Source organism: Cupressus sempervirens, chromosome 4 (assembly GCF_028749045.1).
Source record: "Cupressus sempervirens isolate cs-2001-9-10 chromosome 4, ASM2874904v1, whole genome shotgun sequence".
NCBI lineage: Eukaryota > Viridiplantae > Streptophyta > Pinopsida > Cupressales > Cupressaceae > Cupressus > Cupressus sempervirens.
The window spans coordinates 316,629,233-316,644,399 of record NC_143121.1 but is presented as its reverse complement, the minus strand read 5'-3'; the positions used below and the strand labels follow the sequence as shown (position 1 = coordinate 316,644,399).

At 35.5% G+C, this 15,167-nt stretch overlaps 1 protein-coding gene and 2 pseudogenes across 1 annotated transcript; all 3 read left to right on the top strand.

Annotated features, from left to right (window-relative positions):
* Positions 1–2,038: 2,038 nt before the first annotated feature.
* On the top strand, positions 2,039–3,987 carry LOC149561296 (cytochrome P450 750A1-like). The gene is made up of 4 exons (XM_089827789.1): positions 2,039–2,043; positions 3,146–3,316; positions 3,528–3,708; positions 3,778–3,987. The coding sequence occupies exons 1-4, from the start codon at positions 2,039–2,041 to the stop codon at positions 3,985–3,987; spliced, it is 567 nt and encodes a 188-aa protein (XP_089683915.1).
* A 2,707-nt stretch (positions 3,988–6,694) lies between these two features.
* Positions 6,695–7,518, top strand: LOC149561295 (transmembrane 9 superfamily member 7 pseudogene; annotated as a pseudogene).
* A 1,187-nt stretch (positions 7,519–8,705) lies between these two features.
* LOC149561294 (cytochrome P450 750A1 pseudogene) lies at positions 8,706–9,167 on the top strand (annotated as a pseudogene).
* The last annotated feature ends 6,000 nt before the right edge of the window (positions 9,168–15,167 follow it).

The following is a 15,167-nucleotide window of genomic DNA, read 5'->3' as shown; positions in this document are numbered from 1 at the left end:
AGATGCATTTCTTGTTGCACCTGTTGCTCCATACTTTGTGAATCTTCACTAACTAAGTCTACACTCGTACTGGTAACTGTACTTGAGCTTTGTTGCTCTTAACTTGGTCTTGGAGCTTCTGTTTGCTGCTCACTTTGATCATCTACTAGCATATTCTAGATCTCCTGAATGCCTTGTCCTCCATGAACTTGACATCCCATTTGACAATAATTCTTTTAGTCCCTAGAATGAAAATTCTATATGCCTTTGAGGTCTCACTGTACCCAAAAAAGTACCCCCTCTCTGCAGTCTGATCTAACTTTGTATGTGTATCTCTAGGAATATGGCAATATGCCAAACTCTTGAATATCCTAAAGTGACTAACATCTGGCTTCTTCCCTGTAAAAGCCTCCTCTAGTGTCATCTTCCCTAGCACCTTGTGTGGAACTCTATTATGAATTTAGACTGCTGTATTACATGCCTCTACCCATAAGTAATGGGGCATGTCCTGGTCATGTAGCATAGCTCTTGTTGCCTTCGATATAGAATGGTTCTTCCTCTCAGCAACTCCATTCTACTGTGGATTGTAAGGAACAATCCATTCTCTCTTGATTCCTTCTCTACTATAGAACTCTTGGAAGACATTTCCTTTGTACTTGCCTCCATTGTCTGATCGAAGAACCTTTATCTTCTTTCCTGTCGAGTTCTCCACAAGAGCCTTGAACTCTTCGAATCGACTAAAAACCTCATCCATAGTCTTCAAGAAGTATATCCAGGTCTTTCTAGAGAAATCATCAATAAAAGTAACATAGTACTCATATCCTCTAAGAGATTTCATCGACATCGGTCCACAAACATCTGATTGTACTAGATCAAGAACACCCTTAGATCTAGTGTCACTCCTTGGAAAAGATGCTTTTGCAAATTTCCCCAACACACATCCCTTACATACATTGTCATGCTTTGTGCTCACCTCTGCAACACCTGTCACTATCTTACAAAGTAATCTAAGTGCTCCATGATGAATATGGCCATCCTCCTATGCCATAGCTCTCCAAGATCTCTAGGATTACTGTTGCTCATGAGTGCCTTAGGAGTATCAAACTGCAATCTATAAAGGCGACCACTCCTAACTCCAATAGTTATGGGTGATTTTCAATCCTTATGCTTAATCAACACATTTGTACCTCTAAAGAGTACATTATACCCCCTATCCTGAAGAATAGATACAAAAATCAAATTTATACCTAAGCCTGGCACATATAACACATCATGAAGTGGAATTATCTTTCCATTCTCCCTCTGAAACTGAACAGTCCCTTTCCCAACAGGGTTGAGTTTGGACAAGTTTTCCATAGAAATATGGATCTTGGTGTCCTCCTCCTTGTAGCTGGAGAAGTACTCTCTAATTCCTGTCATATGAAATGATGCCCCACTATCTATATACCAAACACACTGTGAGGTTGAGCTAAACATACAAGCTATGAGTGCAAACTCATCTTTCATTCTACTTGAGAGTTCTTCCGCACTTGCCGAAGCTGCCACCTACTTCTTACCCTTCTTCCTCTCTGGGCAATCACTGACATAGTGGCCAAACTTGTGACATCCAAAGCACTTGACCTTAGAAAGGTCCTTCTTCTTCTTTTCACTTTGTGAATTCGATCCTTTGCTAGATCCCTTCTTTGCTTTCCCTTTACCCGCTAGGGCAACGTTCTCTTGTTCCACCTCATTTTTCTGACTCTTGTTGGCCCCATTGACAAGACTTAGTCTAAACTCCTTCTGAGTGAAATCAGTCCATAGTCGATCCCAACTCGGTAAAGTATCTCGTCCACTGACAACTTGAACAAAGACACTCCATTGTTTGGTAAACCCATTTAGGGCTATTCTCACTAGCTCGTCATCACTAGGGCTATCTCCAATAGCTGCTAACTCATCCTTGACAAGTCTAAGCCTGGTAAGGTAACTTGTGACCTCTTCTCCCTGATTCATTTGGGTATTCTTTAGCTTCTCTCTGAGAATCAACTTCCTGTTGGTTGTAGCATTTTGGTACAGATTCAGAATGGCGTCTCACATCTTCTTTGCTGTATCTAGCTCCAAGATATGTGGAACAATATGGTCCTTGACACCATCAAGGATTATCCTCCTCACCTTGGCATTGTCCTTCCTATATGCTACAAGCTGTGTTGCATCCGTTGGTACAGGTACAACACTCGTAGCATAATCCTTGATACCATTCTCTTCCAACAATAAAGAAATTATGGCCTTCCAGACACCAAAATTTGAGGCACCATCCAATCTATCCTAATCTCTCAAACTAGCTGAAGCCATCTCAAGGGTTTAAAGCAATAATAAATCTAAAGAGATCAAAATTTTTTTGCTAGGGCAAAACTCTTCTACCCTTAACAATGCTCTGATACCATGTGAAAAATTTAACTGTTGCAATCACTGATTATTAATCTCCTATCATAAACAATTATTAAATTGCTGAAAATAAATTTCCAGCTAATATCGAAAATAAAACACAACTACAACTTCACTTATAAAATACGGAAAGAAATGCGCAACACAATCAACACAATATTTTTGGACAAATTGTCTCTAGAAAAACCCCTAAGGGAAAACCAGTTCTACAAATGAGAAATTATATTAAACTTAAGCAAATCAAGAGATAGAAAATTCCTTGTCTCTTACTGGCAAAATTTCAACAACCTCCTAATTTATCTCGCTGATATTCTCCACTGTTATTCTCACGCTAACACTGCGCTCTTGCTAATACTGCAAGATTGTTTGCTAACACTGCAAACATTTCTCCAAACTTCATGTTCTCCAAATGCTCCACTGACCTCCTTTTATACTACTCTTGTTGGTAAACCAACGACCGAGATTGATTTACAATCAACGGTTGAGATTAAAACAACTTAACAACCCTAACCAAGTTGATTTCTAGTTATTTCCAAAAGTGATCAATTAATTAACAAATATTTGTTTCTAATCCAACCAATTAGTTAGCAAAACAATTACTTGCTAAATAATAGCAAATGGACAAATAGCTGTCCAAAGCTAACAAAACTAACACTTTCCATGAAAGAAACATATTAAAATTAGATGCTACGTATAATGGTCCAGCATTAGCTGCACTAATTGTTTTCTTGTGGGTTTTGTATAGATTCGTCGTGCAAGGCGGGAAAAGACGTAGATTAGGATTAGGGTTGAAATTGCCCCCTGGACCTTTTGCATGGCCCATTGTAGGAAATCTGTGCCAGCTGACAAAGTTTCCTCATCGTGAGCTTCACGAGCTTGGAAAGAAATTTTGGGCCTATCATGATGTTGAAATTCGGTTCTTTTCCAACTGTTGTGGTCTCGTCTTCTGCCATGGCCAGGGAGTTTTTGAAAACCCATTATAATATTTTTACAAGCAGGCCTCCAATATCTGGGGAACGTCTATACAGCCACGAAAATGCACTTCCATACGAAGGAGAGGATTTAGTTAATTTTTTAAAAAGTTAGAAAAAGAAATGTAAAGGAAGTGCATTTTCGTGGCTGTATAGCCACGGGTCAACATCTGCGGGGAAATACTTGGGCTATAATAACAAGGATCTGGTATTTGCACCATATGGGTCTTATTGGAGACACATGAGAAAGTTGTGCGTTGTGGAGTTGCTAAATAGCAAAAGGATCGAGTCGTTCAGTGGTATTAGAGAGGAAGAAATGCTTCGAATTGTTCGTTCAGTTTGAAAAAAGTCTGAGCAAGGGAAGAAGCCGGTTAATCTTAGCCGCTTGTTTTCATCATTTACTCAGGCGGTCATGTGGAGGATCTTGGCAGGGGCCAAGCTATCTCATGTTGAGGGGGACTCCAATGAGGGTGGTCATGTGGGAGAGATAAAGAAGATGGCTACAGAGGTGACTATTACAACAGGAGTTATTGATATTGGGGACTTCATTCCATGCTTGGACTGGTTAGACTTGCAAGGAGTAAAGCGGCGCACGAAAAAAGTGCACAAGTTATAAGATCAAGTGGTGAGTAAGATAATAGAGGAGCACCAGCAGCACAGGGGGCAGCTACAGTCTGACTATAACAAGGATATCATTGGTCTTCTCTTCGAAATGGAAAGCCTCGATGGAGTGCCAATCACAGAAGAAAACATCAAAGCCATTGTTCTGGTAGATAACTTATGTTAAATAATGAAATACTTTAAAATTTGAAAAATAGCCTTTGTATAATGTTTAAGGGTGGCTCGTCAATATTACATATTAGGGACTTACTTTTAGACTAAAAGTGTTGACTGGTCAAAGTTGACTTTTTTTTGCAAACTTTAGTTTTTATCTAGGGTGTCGTGTTTAAAGATGGCACTGATATAAACATCACACACTAATGACTTACTTTTAGACTAAAAGTGTTAAATAGTAAAAGTTGACATATTTTTTTCAAGCTTATCATTTTCCTCACGGATTGATGTTTAAGAGTGCTCATCTTTTTCCATTTACCTCATGCTTTTCATACTGTAGGTGTACTTTCAGTACACCATTTTTGAACTTCCAAATCAACCCTGTCAAAAAGTCAAGTTCAAATATCCAAAGCTAAAGAATATTTAGATATCATGGCACTTTAGAATATTTAGAATATTTAGAATCAAATTCCGATTTACAGTTTCAAAGACCAACCTCCAAGTCCAACTTCATCAACACGTGTTGCCAATTTAGATAATGAGATCATCAATTTCAGGTCTTAGATTCAGAGTTCCAAAGTGCAATATCATAAGTGCAAATTTGGGTTCATATCCCAAGTTTACATGCTCTATTTTTGAATTCAAAGGAATCAATTCGGGTTTATAACCTTAATGAACAAATTAACAGCAAGACTTAAATGTATATGGTAGCCTATGTTGTTACTAACCAAGCATGTATGGTGATCATGATGTATAGTTGGAAAGTGAAAAATAAATCAGAATGTTAAAGTCAGACTTTTTCATAGACCCCAAGTGTCTTGCATATAGAAACCTGATGGCATAACATTCAGTGGAAAAATAATCTGTTGGATTGGCTCTAAGAACTGAATCATCAGAAGTCACAAAGCTAAAATCTTCAAACCAGGAATTATCTCAAAAGTTGGAGTCACAGACCTAGAGAATAGAACTTCTAATTTCTCAGAACATGGCTTGTGGCAGTAGTGGATTGGGATCTAAGAATATTGTCAATATGCAGGCTGGACAATGGAAATTTGCGGTGGTCACACTGAAAGCAAAACTTAATAGATAGCTGATTTTCCTTGACTTTTGTAGCATCATTAAGTGCATCGACATCTTTAACAAAATGGCGAGGCAAAAAATCTGATGTCGCAGTCCATCTCCAATTTTCCACCACGGGAGAGGCTAAAAATGAATTTTCCACTATAGGGCAGTCATCAAGTGCATCGCAAGTATGTTGAAGCACACATATAATACATCATGTAAATTGGGATCACCCGAACATGAAGAGTTCAGTTTGCCAGAGAAGCTATATTGATATTTTCTGCCAGAGAAGCTATATTGATATTTTTCGCTGGAGAAGCCAAATTGCCATTTTTCGCCAAACATCAAATTCATAACAAAGAGCATGGCTATCAAAATAAATCTATTTATGTGCTTCATCTCACCAAAAGTGGCCCTATGAATCCTCCATAACAGAGCGAAAACTCTCTAATAAAGCCAAGGCGGAAAATGTATACTGTGGTACTCCGTCGAAGCAATCCTATGAAAACCCGCCAATAGCTATGGTGCATGTGGGGAATTAGTGCCAAACATAGGAGTTCAGGCCTTGGAAGAGGATGAATGTCAATTACAAAAGTCTTAGCCATGAGAGACCTCGAGCTTGATAAATTTGATGCTCTAAATACATTTTATGTCTTGTGCCCATTGGGTGCCATAACATGAGCTTGTGGGTGTGATAGCCCAATGTCTAAACTCAATATAAAGGAGGGGAACATTCCTATATGAAGTTTCTATTTTTGTTATGCTAATGTCTGAAAAAATATACTCGCAGCTAGTGAAGACTTGGTGGTCACGAAGGAAGTAAAAGTCTCAAAAGCCTTTCACATGCGAACAAGAGACAACATCTACTGAGCTCTGTTTGGAGAGTGAAGAAAAAGCACGTGGCTTGTGACAAAGACATGGTAAATATGTTTTGACCAAATGCTGACAACAAGATGGAGAAGCTCGGCAGCCATACAAGAGATGAATCAGCTCGAGTGTCTTCGGGATTTCCATTGAAGACCACAGAAGACCCATGGTCATGTGAAGATGGTTATGATTAGTTCATACGCAATATGTTTTATGCAAAACTATGAAATCCTACCAGTAAAGGAATTATGTGATAATGCCTATAGTTTACCAAGCAACAACACAAGCGCCATGGTATAAAGAACCCAAGCTCAGAGTCGTGTTGCAAGCTATGCAGGGAGTACAGAAGAGAAGTATTTTATCCACAACCATTTGAACTTTGAAGTGAAATAGCACAAGGATGTAGAGACTGATACTGCACATATTGTTTTTTTTGAAGTCACACCTTTCAGGGTAAAGAATATGAGTAGCCTTGGGAACCCGAGAATCCACATTTGATAACCTGCAATGCAAACACTAAGTGTTATGTTTTAAGTTCTGATGCTCCCTAGGAGGTAGAGGAAGGTAAAGAGGTCATCTGCAGTTATGATGTCGCTTTCAAGAATAGCTCTCTGAAATGGGCATCTCGATGGGATACATATCTGCTAATGTCAGATGATCAGATCCATTGGTTCTCCATAATTAATTCATTGATGATTGTGTTGTTCCTTTGTGGCATGGTGGTAATGATCATGATGAGAACTTTTTATAGGGATATTTCAAAATACAACCAATTGGAGACACAGGATGAAGCCCAAGAAGAAATAGGATAGAAATTGATCCATGGAGATGTGTTCGGGCCTCCTAGTCACTTTAGCCTGCTTTATGTTTTTATTTGCTGGCTACTCTTCAGCTCGTTTGTATAAGATGTTCAAAGACACAGAATAAAAAAATATACCCTGAAGTCTATTTTTATGTTTCCAATTACTTTAGGTTCAAGAAACCCACCATTGAGGATCTAGTGAAGACAAACAAGACCCCCAGACAAATTCCAGAACAGGTTTGGTACATGCTGCCAATTTTCTCCATATTAATTGGTGGCATCTTACCTTTTGGAGCTATTTTCATTGAGCTATTTTTCATTTTCACTTCCATATGGCTGAATCATTTCTACTATATCTTTGGGTTCTTGTTCATCGTCTTTATCACCCTTTTGGTCACTTGTGCCAAGATCACTATTGTTATCTGCTACTTCCCATTGTGCAGTGAAGATTATCATTGGTGGTGGATAGCATATCTAACATTAGGCTCATCAGCACTCTATTTGTTTCTCTATGCAATATTCTGCTTCTTCCCAAAACTGGAGATCACCAAGCTTGTTTTTTATATACTCATCAGTGAAGATCGATTGAGCTACTCAACACAACTATTCCTAAAAAAAGGTAGAGTATTCCAGGCCAATTAGATTTTGGATATGAAGAGTTAAAGAATCCCAATAGTGATAATATTCAGAAGACTGTTGCAATACTATGAAGAATCTTTAGCATTGAATTCATAAAGAACGATACCATTAAAATGGTCAAGGTAGTAAAAGTTAAAAGAATAGGATTCGAAAAGAGTGAAGATAGATTATCATTTAGAAATGATTAAAGACTTGGATGAGAAAGAATAAGTTGTATTGGTGATTGAAGGGTCATGAAGATGAAAAGGCATTAAATAAGGAATTGGATGAGGATAGAAGGGTTCTTCTTCTCCTACATACAGTCAGAGAGCTGGAGTAGAGGAGAGGGCATGTTTTTTTATTTGTTTCATTTCATTGTATATAGTGGTTATTATTCTGATTTCTGTAATATATTTGATAAGAAACTGTGAGCAAATAAATCTGGGTATTGTATTTGTGTGTTCAAAATAGAAAAAAGTTTCATTTTGAATCAGAGTGTTTAGTTGTTACTTTTCTGATTATATTCAATTAGAGTGTTGGTATATTTAGTCTTGGACACTATCTTGCATTTTGTGTCAAATATCGAATGTGATGTAGATCATAGTGTTTGCATGCCTTCCTATGATGGAAATTGGAATATTTAACTCACACTCCTTTTTTCATTCTGCATTACATCTGCATTAACAGATTCTTCATATTGCATTACCAATATTGAGGAGTCATAAGATTGTGAATTCTTGAGATTGGCTAGGTTTAGAGTTTCAAATCTGCCTAAGCTAGTCTTGCCTAGGATTAGCTTGGTTTCTCTTCTTCCGTTCTCAAGTTAAGAACACACCCAGTTAGTTTAAGAAATAAACAAATTCATTGCATATAATTCTATAAGGGAGCTGTACCTTACAATTCAAAGGAAATCTATCAACCCCATGATAGATTATCCAACTATTGGCATCTAATTGTTCTTTTAGATTTGGGCATTTTGGGAGTTTATTCAAAAGAACAATCTATTTACCAACACATATGATATTTTATTTTAAAAAATTGTATACATTTGGCAGAATACGTTTATGGCTAGAATTGAAACTATTGCTACTTCATCAGAATGGGCCATGAGTGAGATCCTCAAAAACTCCTTTATGGCCAAGAAAATGCAAGAGGAAATTGAATCTATGGTAGGCTGAGATAAGATTGTATGTGAGAAAGATTTAGCAAGGATGGGTTACATGCAATGTGTGGTGAAGGAGACATTGAGGTTGTACACACTTGGACCCTTGATGGTACCACATGAGTCGACCCAAGATTGTACAGTTGATGGGTACTTCATTCCTAAGAAGTGTAGGCTTATTGTCAATGCATGGGCAATTGGAGGAGACCCATCATTATGGGAAGATCCACCACAATTCAAGCCAGAGAGATTTATGTGTAAAAATGTCGATGTTGTGAAAGGAAAAGACTACTTTGATATGATTCCATTTGGAGTAGGAAGGAGAGGATGCCCAGGGGCAGCCATGACTGATATAACCATGAACCTTATTTTGGCTCAGCTCATTCATTACTTTGAGTGGAGCATGGAAGGAGATAATGATCTTGATATGAATAAAGCCTTTGGAGCCACTCTTCGAACGAGTTCTTTCATCCTTGCTCTTCCTACACTAAGGTTTCCCACTTACCCTTGAATTTATAACTATATCTTCCATTTCACTTAGCAAATTTTTATGTTTAGGGTATATAAGCTCTTGTGTGTTCTCCACTCCACCACTCTAGTCAAAGTTGACTTACATTCTCCAAGCTTAATTTTAATATTTAAGGGCAACCCTCCCCCACTTAATATTTTTCTAATAAAGAAATGACTGTTTTATATGTTCTATGCCTTGAAGTTTCACTTTAATGTTGATATCAATAAAAATATAAGATTTTTTAATTTAATAATATGTTGTCAATGCAACTTAATTTTATTCTTTTAAGTTTTGACTTACATTTAGTTATGATTTATTTTAAAGAATTACATTTAATTTAATTTAATTAGCATGTGAAATGTTTAATTCTATTATTTATACAAATAATCTTCCTTAATGTGACTAGTAAACTTATTTGAATGTTTGAGGATTAAATTTATATGAATGTAAGATTTTTTAAAATAATTTTTGTATATTTTAAGAAAAAGTAAATTTTTTTCCTTCCATTTTATTTTTCAAACTATTGTTAAAAATCAACTAGTAGTTATTTTGTAGACAATTCAATTTATTTAAAAATAATTAAATAAAATAAAAATTAAAATATAATTTTACACAATTAAAATAAATTATTGCACTATTTCATTGCAAGCGTTCTCTTTAAAACACTTCGTATTAATTTAGCTCAATTTAGGGGTAATAAAATGGTATGTGAATCCTACTAGCAATCACACCTTGGTGTGTAATGGATACATTGAATATACGTTTGAGGTTAATTATTAGGTGATTTAGAAGACTATGTCATTTGTGTAATAAAGGCCTCAATAGACCAATGATCCCTTAAATCCAAGTGTGTACTCACTTCCAAGGATCAAAACATTATTGAGGCAAAAAAGCTTGACTGATAACAAAAAATAAAGTTATGAAATTTTTCACAATTTAGGGAGAGAAGTTGACAAAGGTTAAAATATGAGAGAAAGAGAGGTAACACAACAAAGACAATGGAGAGAAAGAGGGGGAATATGTAAAGAGGGAGAGGTAGAGGTAGATGGACAAATAAAGAGAGACAAATATAGATGCAAAGGGGTAGAGATGAAGAAAAAGGTAGATGGAAAAAGGGAGAGAGAGAGAGAGAGAGAGAGAGAGAGAGAGAGAGAGAGAGAGAGATTAAAATTATAGAGAGGGGAGTGCGAAAATAATCATAGTAATAGAAAGAAACCTATTGAGAAGGAGATAATGATTGAATTAAAGAGTCATATAAAATGAGATATAGATAGAAAAGGACAAATAGAATTCAATATAGAGGAAGGAAGTTTACACTATGATTTAGTAGTGCAAAGGAATATTAAATATAAGATAAAATCCATAAAATAAACCAATGCAATAAATGTTACTAGACCAAAGAAAGCAATGGAAATTAAATGAAAACCTAAGGAAGCACTTCAAGAGCCTTCTTGGAACTTGGACATATCCAATGGTGATGGATGTGTGATCAAGTTTTCTCAAGCTTCAAGTGACAATGTAAGATGGAGGATGAAGTGTGGGTGAAATTTGGCATGCTAAGGGTGCAATGGATGATTTTGGTTCTCAATGAAGCATTATAACTTTACTCTTGAAGGTGGATGAAAATAAAGGAGTGAAGGGACCAATTTATAGGACATGAGGTGGTGGAATGGAGGACTAAGATGAAAAGTGGGGGAAAGATGAGAGAGGAATAGGATACAAGGAGAGGGAAGCACATGGATTGTACTTCCTTGTAACCAATGAGGTGATGACACTTGTCACAAGGGGAGAGAGTTTGAGGAGAAAGGAAGTTTTGAGGGAATGTGACCTTTCTGGGGGATGTAGGGGGACAAATGATTTCTTAGAGAGATAAGAATGTAAGGAATATGTAAGAGAATTTAAGGTTTGACATTAATGCCTATGGTTGAGGATGTGAGTGATGTGACAAGGGAGTGGAATTAGGTTTGGTTTAGGAACACTTAATCCCATGCTTAAAGTTGTGCAAATGTTTGAGAGATGATTAAGCTTGGGTAAGGGGACATATTAGAAGGAAGAAGGGCTTTTTAGAGAACTACAAGTGGATGGGTTAAATAGGTGAGTTTAATTAGCTAATGAGATGGACTAGTATGAGTCAATAGCTTAGGTTTGGTTCAAGGTTCTAGGTTAGGATTGAGTTAGGGATTTAGACTATGGTTTGAAAATTTGATCAATTGATTTATTTAATCAAAGGAGGAAAATAAAAGTAATTTAAATAGGAATATGCAATTATTTAATTTAATAATGTAAAATGGTTTAATTAGTAAATTAGACTATAGGTTTTTTCAGTTGATTATTAATTAGACTACAATCAATTAATTCAATTAAATAACTAGGGGATGACATAGGTTAATTAAATATTTAATAAATAATGCCTTAGAAGATGACTAATTAGAATTACTAAATTATGTAATCAAAATCAATTGTCTATATTTTGTCCCTATTTGACATAGTGTTGAGATAATACTATTTCAAAGTTTGACGATAGTCAACATTGTTGGTGTTATAAAATATTACACTTCAAATTATCCTGATGAGAATAAAATACATCTAGGGATAGCTACTTCCTATTTACAACATATCCTTTTAGACACCAGGCCAACTATAAGGCTAGACCCTTCTTCTACTTCAAGCTCTGCAAAACCTAGGTGGGTATACCTATAAAATTTTCATATGGCACTAGTTGTTCAAAAGCATACATTGAATCTAAACAATGAAGATGGAACCCTTATTTCTCCTATACTCATGCAATAATAGAGATGTGCAATGGCAAATTATAAATCCTGGGAAAAGTATAGAGTTGTGTCACCTTTCAGGCTGACTTATCGAAATAATTGAATTTGAGTATTTCTATCTAAAAATCTATTTATTTTTTAACATATGATCATAGATAAATTCATTCTAGCTAAGTTATATATGGTCTCATACTTTTCTAACTAGAAATGTCTATAAATGCATGTTTTATACTAGTTTGTATCCAATTACTAAAGAAATAAAATTATTTTAGAAAAGTGACATTTTAATAACTCTAACTATTTTTTATGATATATTTTTTTTAATAATATGTAAACACCATTTTATAATGCTTAGAGTCAAGAATATTCTCATATAGATTTTATAGTGTTTTAATGAGATATAGTATATTGTAATTAAAAAATTCTACAACCATGTATTTTAACACTTGAAAAGATGTCACTTTTGAGAAAGAACAAAAATTAGATCATATAAAAAAATACTAAAAAATTATATGACATTCTATAAGAGAGAGTCCTCTTCTAGAATGTATAAATTTTCTCTTGGTTAGAATAGATTGGTTTTGAAAAATGTGGTGGGAGATGAAAACTATTGATTTCAGGTGAGTTGAGAATTCAGTCCTTATAAAAGAGAAAATATAAGTCTAAAGACAATTTTTATTTTTGATTGTTCCAGATATATAGTTATCTATAACATAGTCTAAGATCAAAGGGAAATAAGTTCATTTCCATATAGTTTTGCGGTGGGAATTAGACCCCTAAATTTTAGTGTTTTTCAGAACCTAAAAAATTGTCTATAAAAATTATGAAAATATATCAATTCTTATTCCAAATAATTATTAAAAATTATAATAGAAAACTTCATCCATTTCTACACATTTTATTAGTTTACTTCATTTCTAAATTCAAAATAATAATACCAATTTTATGTCATTGAAGGTGAATAGTTATACTTTTGTTAGCCTTTTTGTTTACAAAAGGGTGACATAGGTTTGTGCTTTTACCCTCCTATGAAATCCACAACTTGAGTGAGGGTATCCTTTTAGCTCTTAAATAGAAAGGGTAATGGATGGTTATAATTTTGATTTTAGCTAATCTCCAAATATGCAATAGTAAGAACAAATTGATCTTGTAGCTAATTAGTGCCTTATCTATTGTGTAGTTCCACAAATCATAGACATACATCTATGATACCAGTGACATATTCCATACATCAAGATATCAGATCCATCCTATCACTTTGTAAATCAAATATTAGTGCTCATAAAGACCTCATTTTGTTGAAATATCCTTCTCAAATGACTAGCAACCATGTTAAATACATCAAGCATCTACTTGGCTCTTTGTTCCAATAGCAAAACATATGAGACATACAACCTTAACATGATGCAAATAGGTCTCAGTTCTTTTTCCCTAAACCACAAAAAAATATAAATTACAGAGATAGGAGACGAGAATCATAATGAAACTAAGAAGTTTGCTGCTCATTATATTCATTTCTTTGAATCTATATATTCAAGATGCATGTAAATAATTCCTGAAACCACTAAATAGATCCTAACTATTTATATTAGCTTTAATTACTATTGTTCATACAAGAAAGAAAGCTGAAGAAAATGGGGCAATACAGCTTTGGATCCAACCTTGTGGCATCATAGACTAACTTCAACCAACATGGTATCACATCAATAAAACATATCAAAAAATGGAACCCTTCCAATGAGAGAGAAAGAGAAAGATATAGGAAAGGAAGAAGAAACTAGATTTGATCTGGAAGTGACATGTTTCCACTTGAATCTTCATTCCCTATTGCTACAAAACATCTCTCTTCTCTCTGCAACCAAACTAAAAAAGTAATCTCATCATTATGTCTCAAAAAACTCAAAATATCTCCTCTAACTGATGAAAAATCCTAATCTGATAAAACCATTAGGTATGCAACTGAAATATAATGAAATCCTCACTAAACTAACTTGGAGGTGAGAAAATCCTTTACTAATGGCATCCCTGATGCCTTTGACATACATCCAGTTCACCATCTTTCTAAAAATCAAATCTAAACTACTATACCTGAATGTGGTTGAAAAGTGAGCATCTGGTACAAAACCCTAAATAACTTGAACAAATGGCTTCCTGTATAGAAACAAACCCCAAAAATGGAAAGTTTGTTCTCTCCTAGTTCCAATGGTATATGGTAGTCCCATATTTTCTTATTGGAGATGCCCAAAAGATCAAATTGAAAAATAAGCTCCTCACATGACCCTTAGGACTACATTTTTAGCAAATATTTAATCTTATCCTAAAGTCAAAACATTAGATTATAAAATTTTTGGATTTAAAATGCCCCTATACATGATTTTTGAAGGAAATAATAAAATATTTAAATTTTTGCACATTTGAAATTTTCCACCTATTTCTCAATCTAGGTCAACTTGCTTTGACCAACACTAATATGTGCAAGCATGCTATTGGTCAGGTTCTACACCATCATCTGACCTGTCCATACCTTTGCCACCCAGGTGCTCATTCTACCACATGTACCTAGGCTCTCTTCCATGTGGTGGTCTTTGATTGGGTCACCACATCCCCATGTTAACCTCCCTACATCTTCCTTTTCATGAGATATTGACAACCATTGATTTTATGCCACATGGCATAATTTGGCATGATCTGTCCTATAACTGCCACCTTAGCATCAACAATAATGTGTGACTCTACTACTAGTTTGTACCACCTTGTCATCATCTTCTGGGCATGTCTTTGACTCGGGTGCCATGTGTCACTTCCTAATTGTGTCACTATGTCACATGACACCTCAACAACTTGCTACATTATCATGACATAGTGACATTGTGACACATGGCACTTCCATCCATGTCATTGCTTTGTCACCCACTACCACATCACTAAATTCATGTCACTGGCCCCACCACATAGTAGCTTGTCACTATGTTGCTATCCTTGTCAACAAATGCCATGTCACTAGAGACATAGAGACATAGAAAGATGTGTCCTATTTTGCCACATCACTACCTCAAACTTCATGCCAAGTCTAGAGTCATTTACCACATGTCATTCTATAGGTTTCCCACATCTTTCCACTTAGTACATTTTGGTTCATCTAGATCCACATCATCTGCCACATCGATCTTTTTGCTATGTCGTTGTCCTTGTCAGTGAATGCCATGTCACTAGCGACATGGAGACATAG

What these genes read in the sequence shown, in the direction of transcription:
- LOC149561296 (XM_089827789.1), top strand. An exon ending in TATCATGATGTTGAAATTCG is followed by an intron (nt 3,317 to 3,527) that starts GTTCTTTTCCAA and finishes GTGGCTGTATAG; the next exon opens with CCACGGGTCAACATCTGCGG. An exon ending in TGCTTCGAATTGTTCGTTCA is followed by an intron (nt 3,709 to 3,777) that starts GTTTGAAAAAAG and finishes TCATTTACTCAG; the next exon opens with GCGGTCATGTGGAGGATCTT.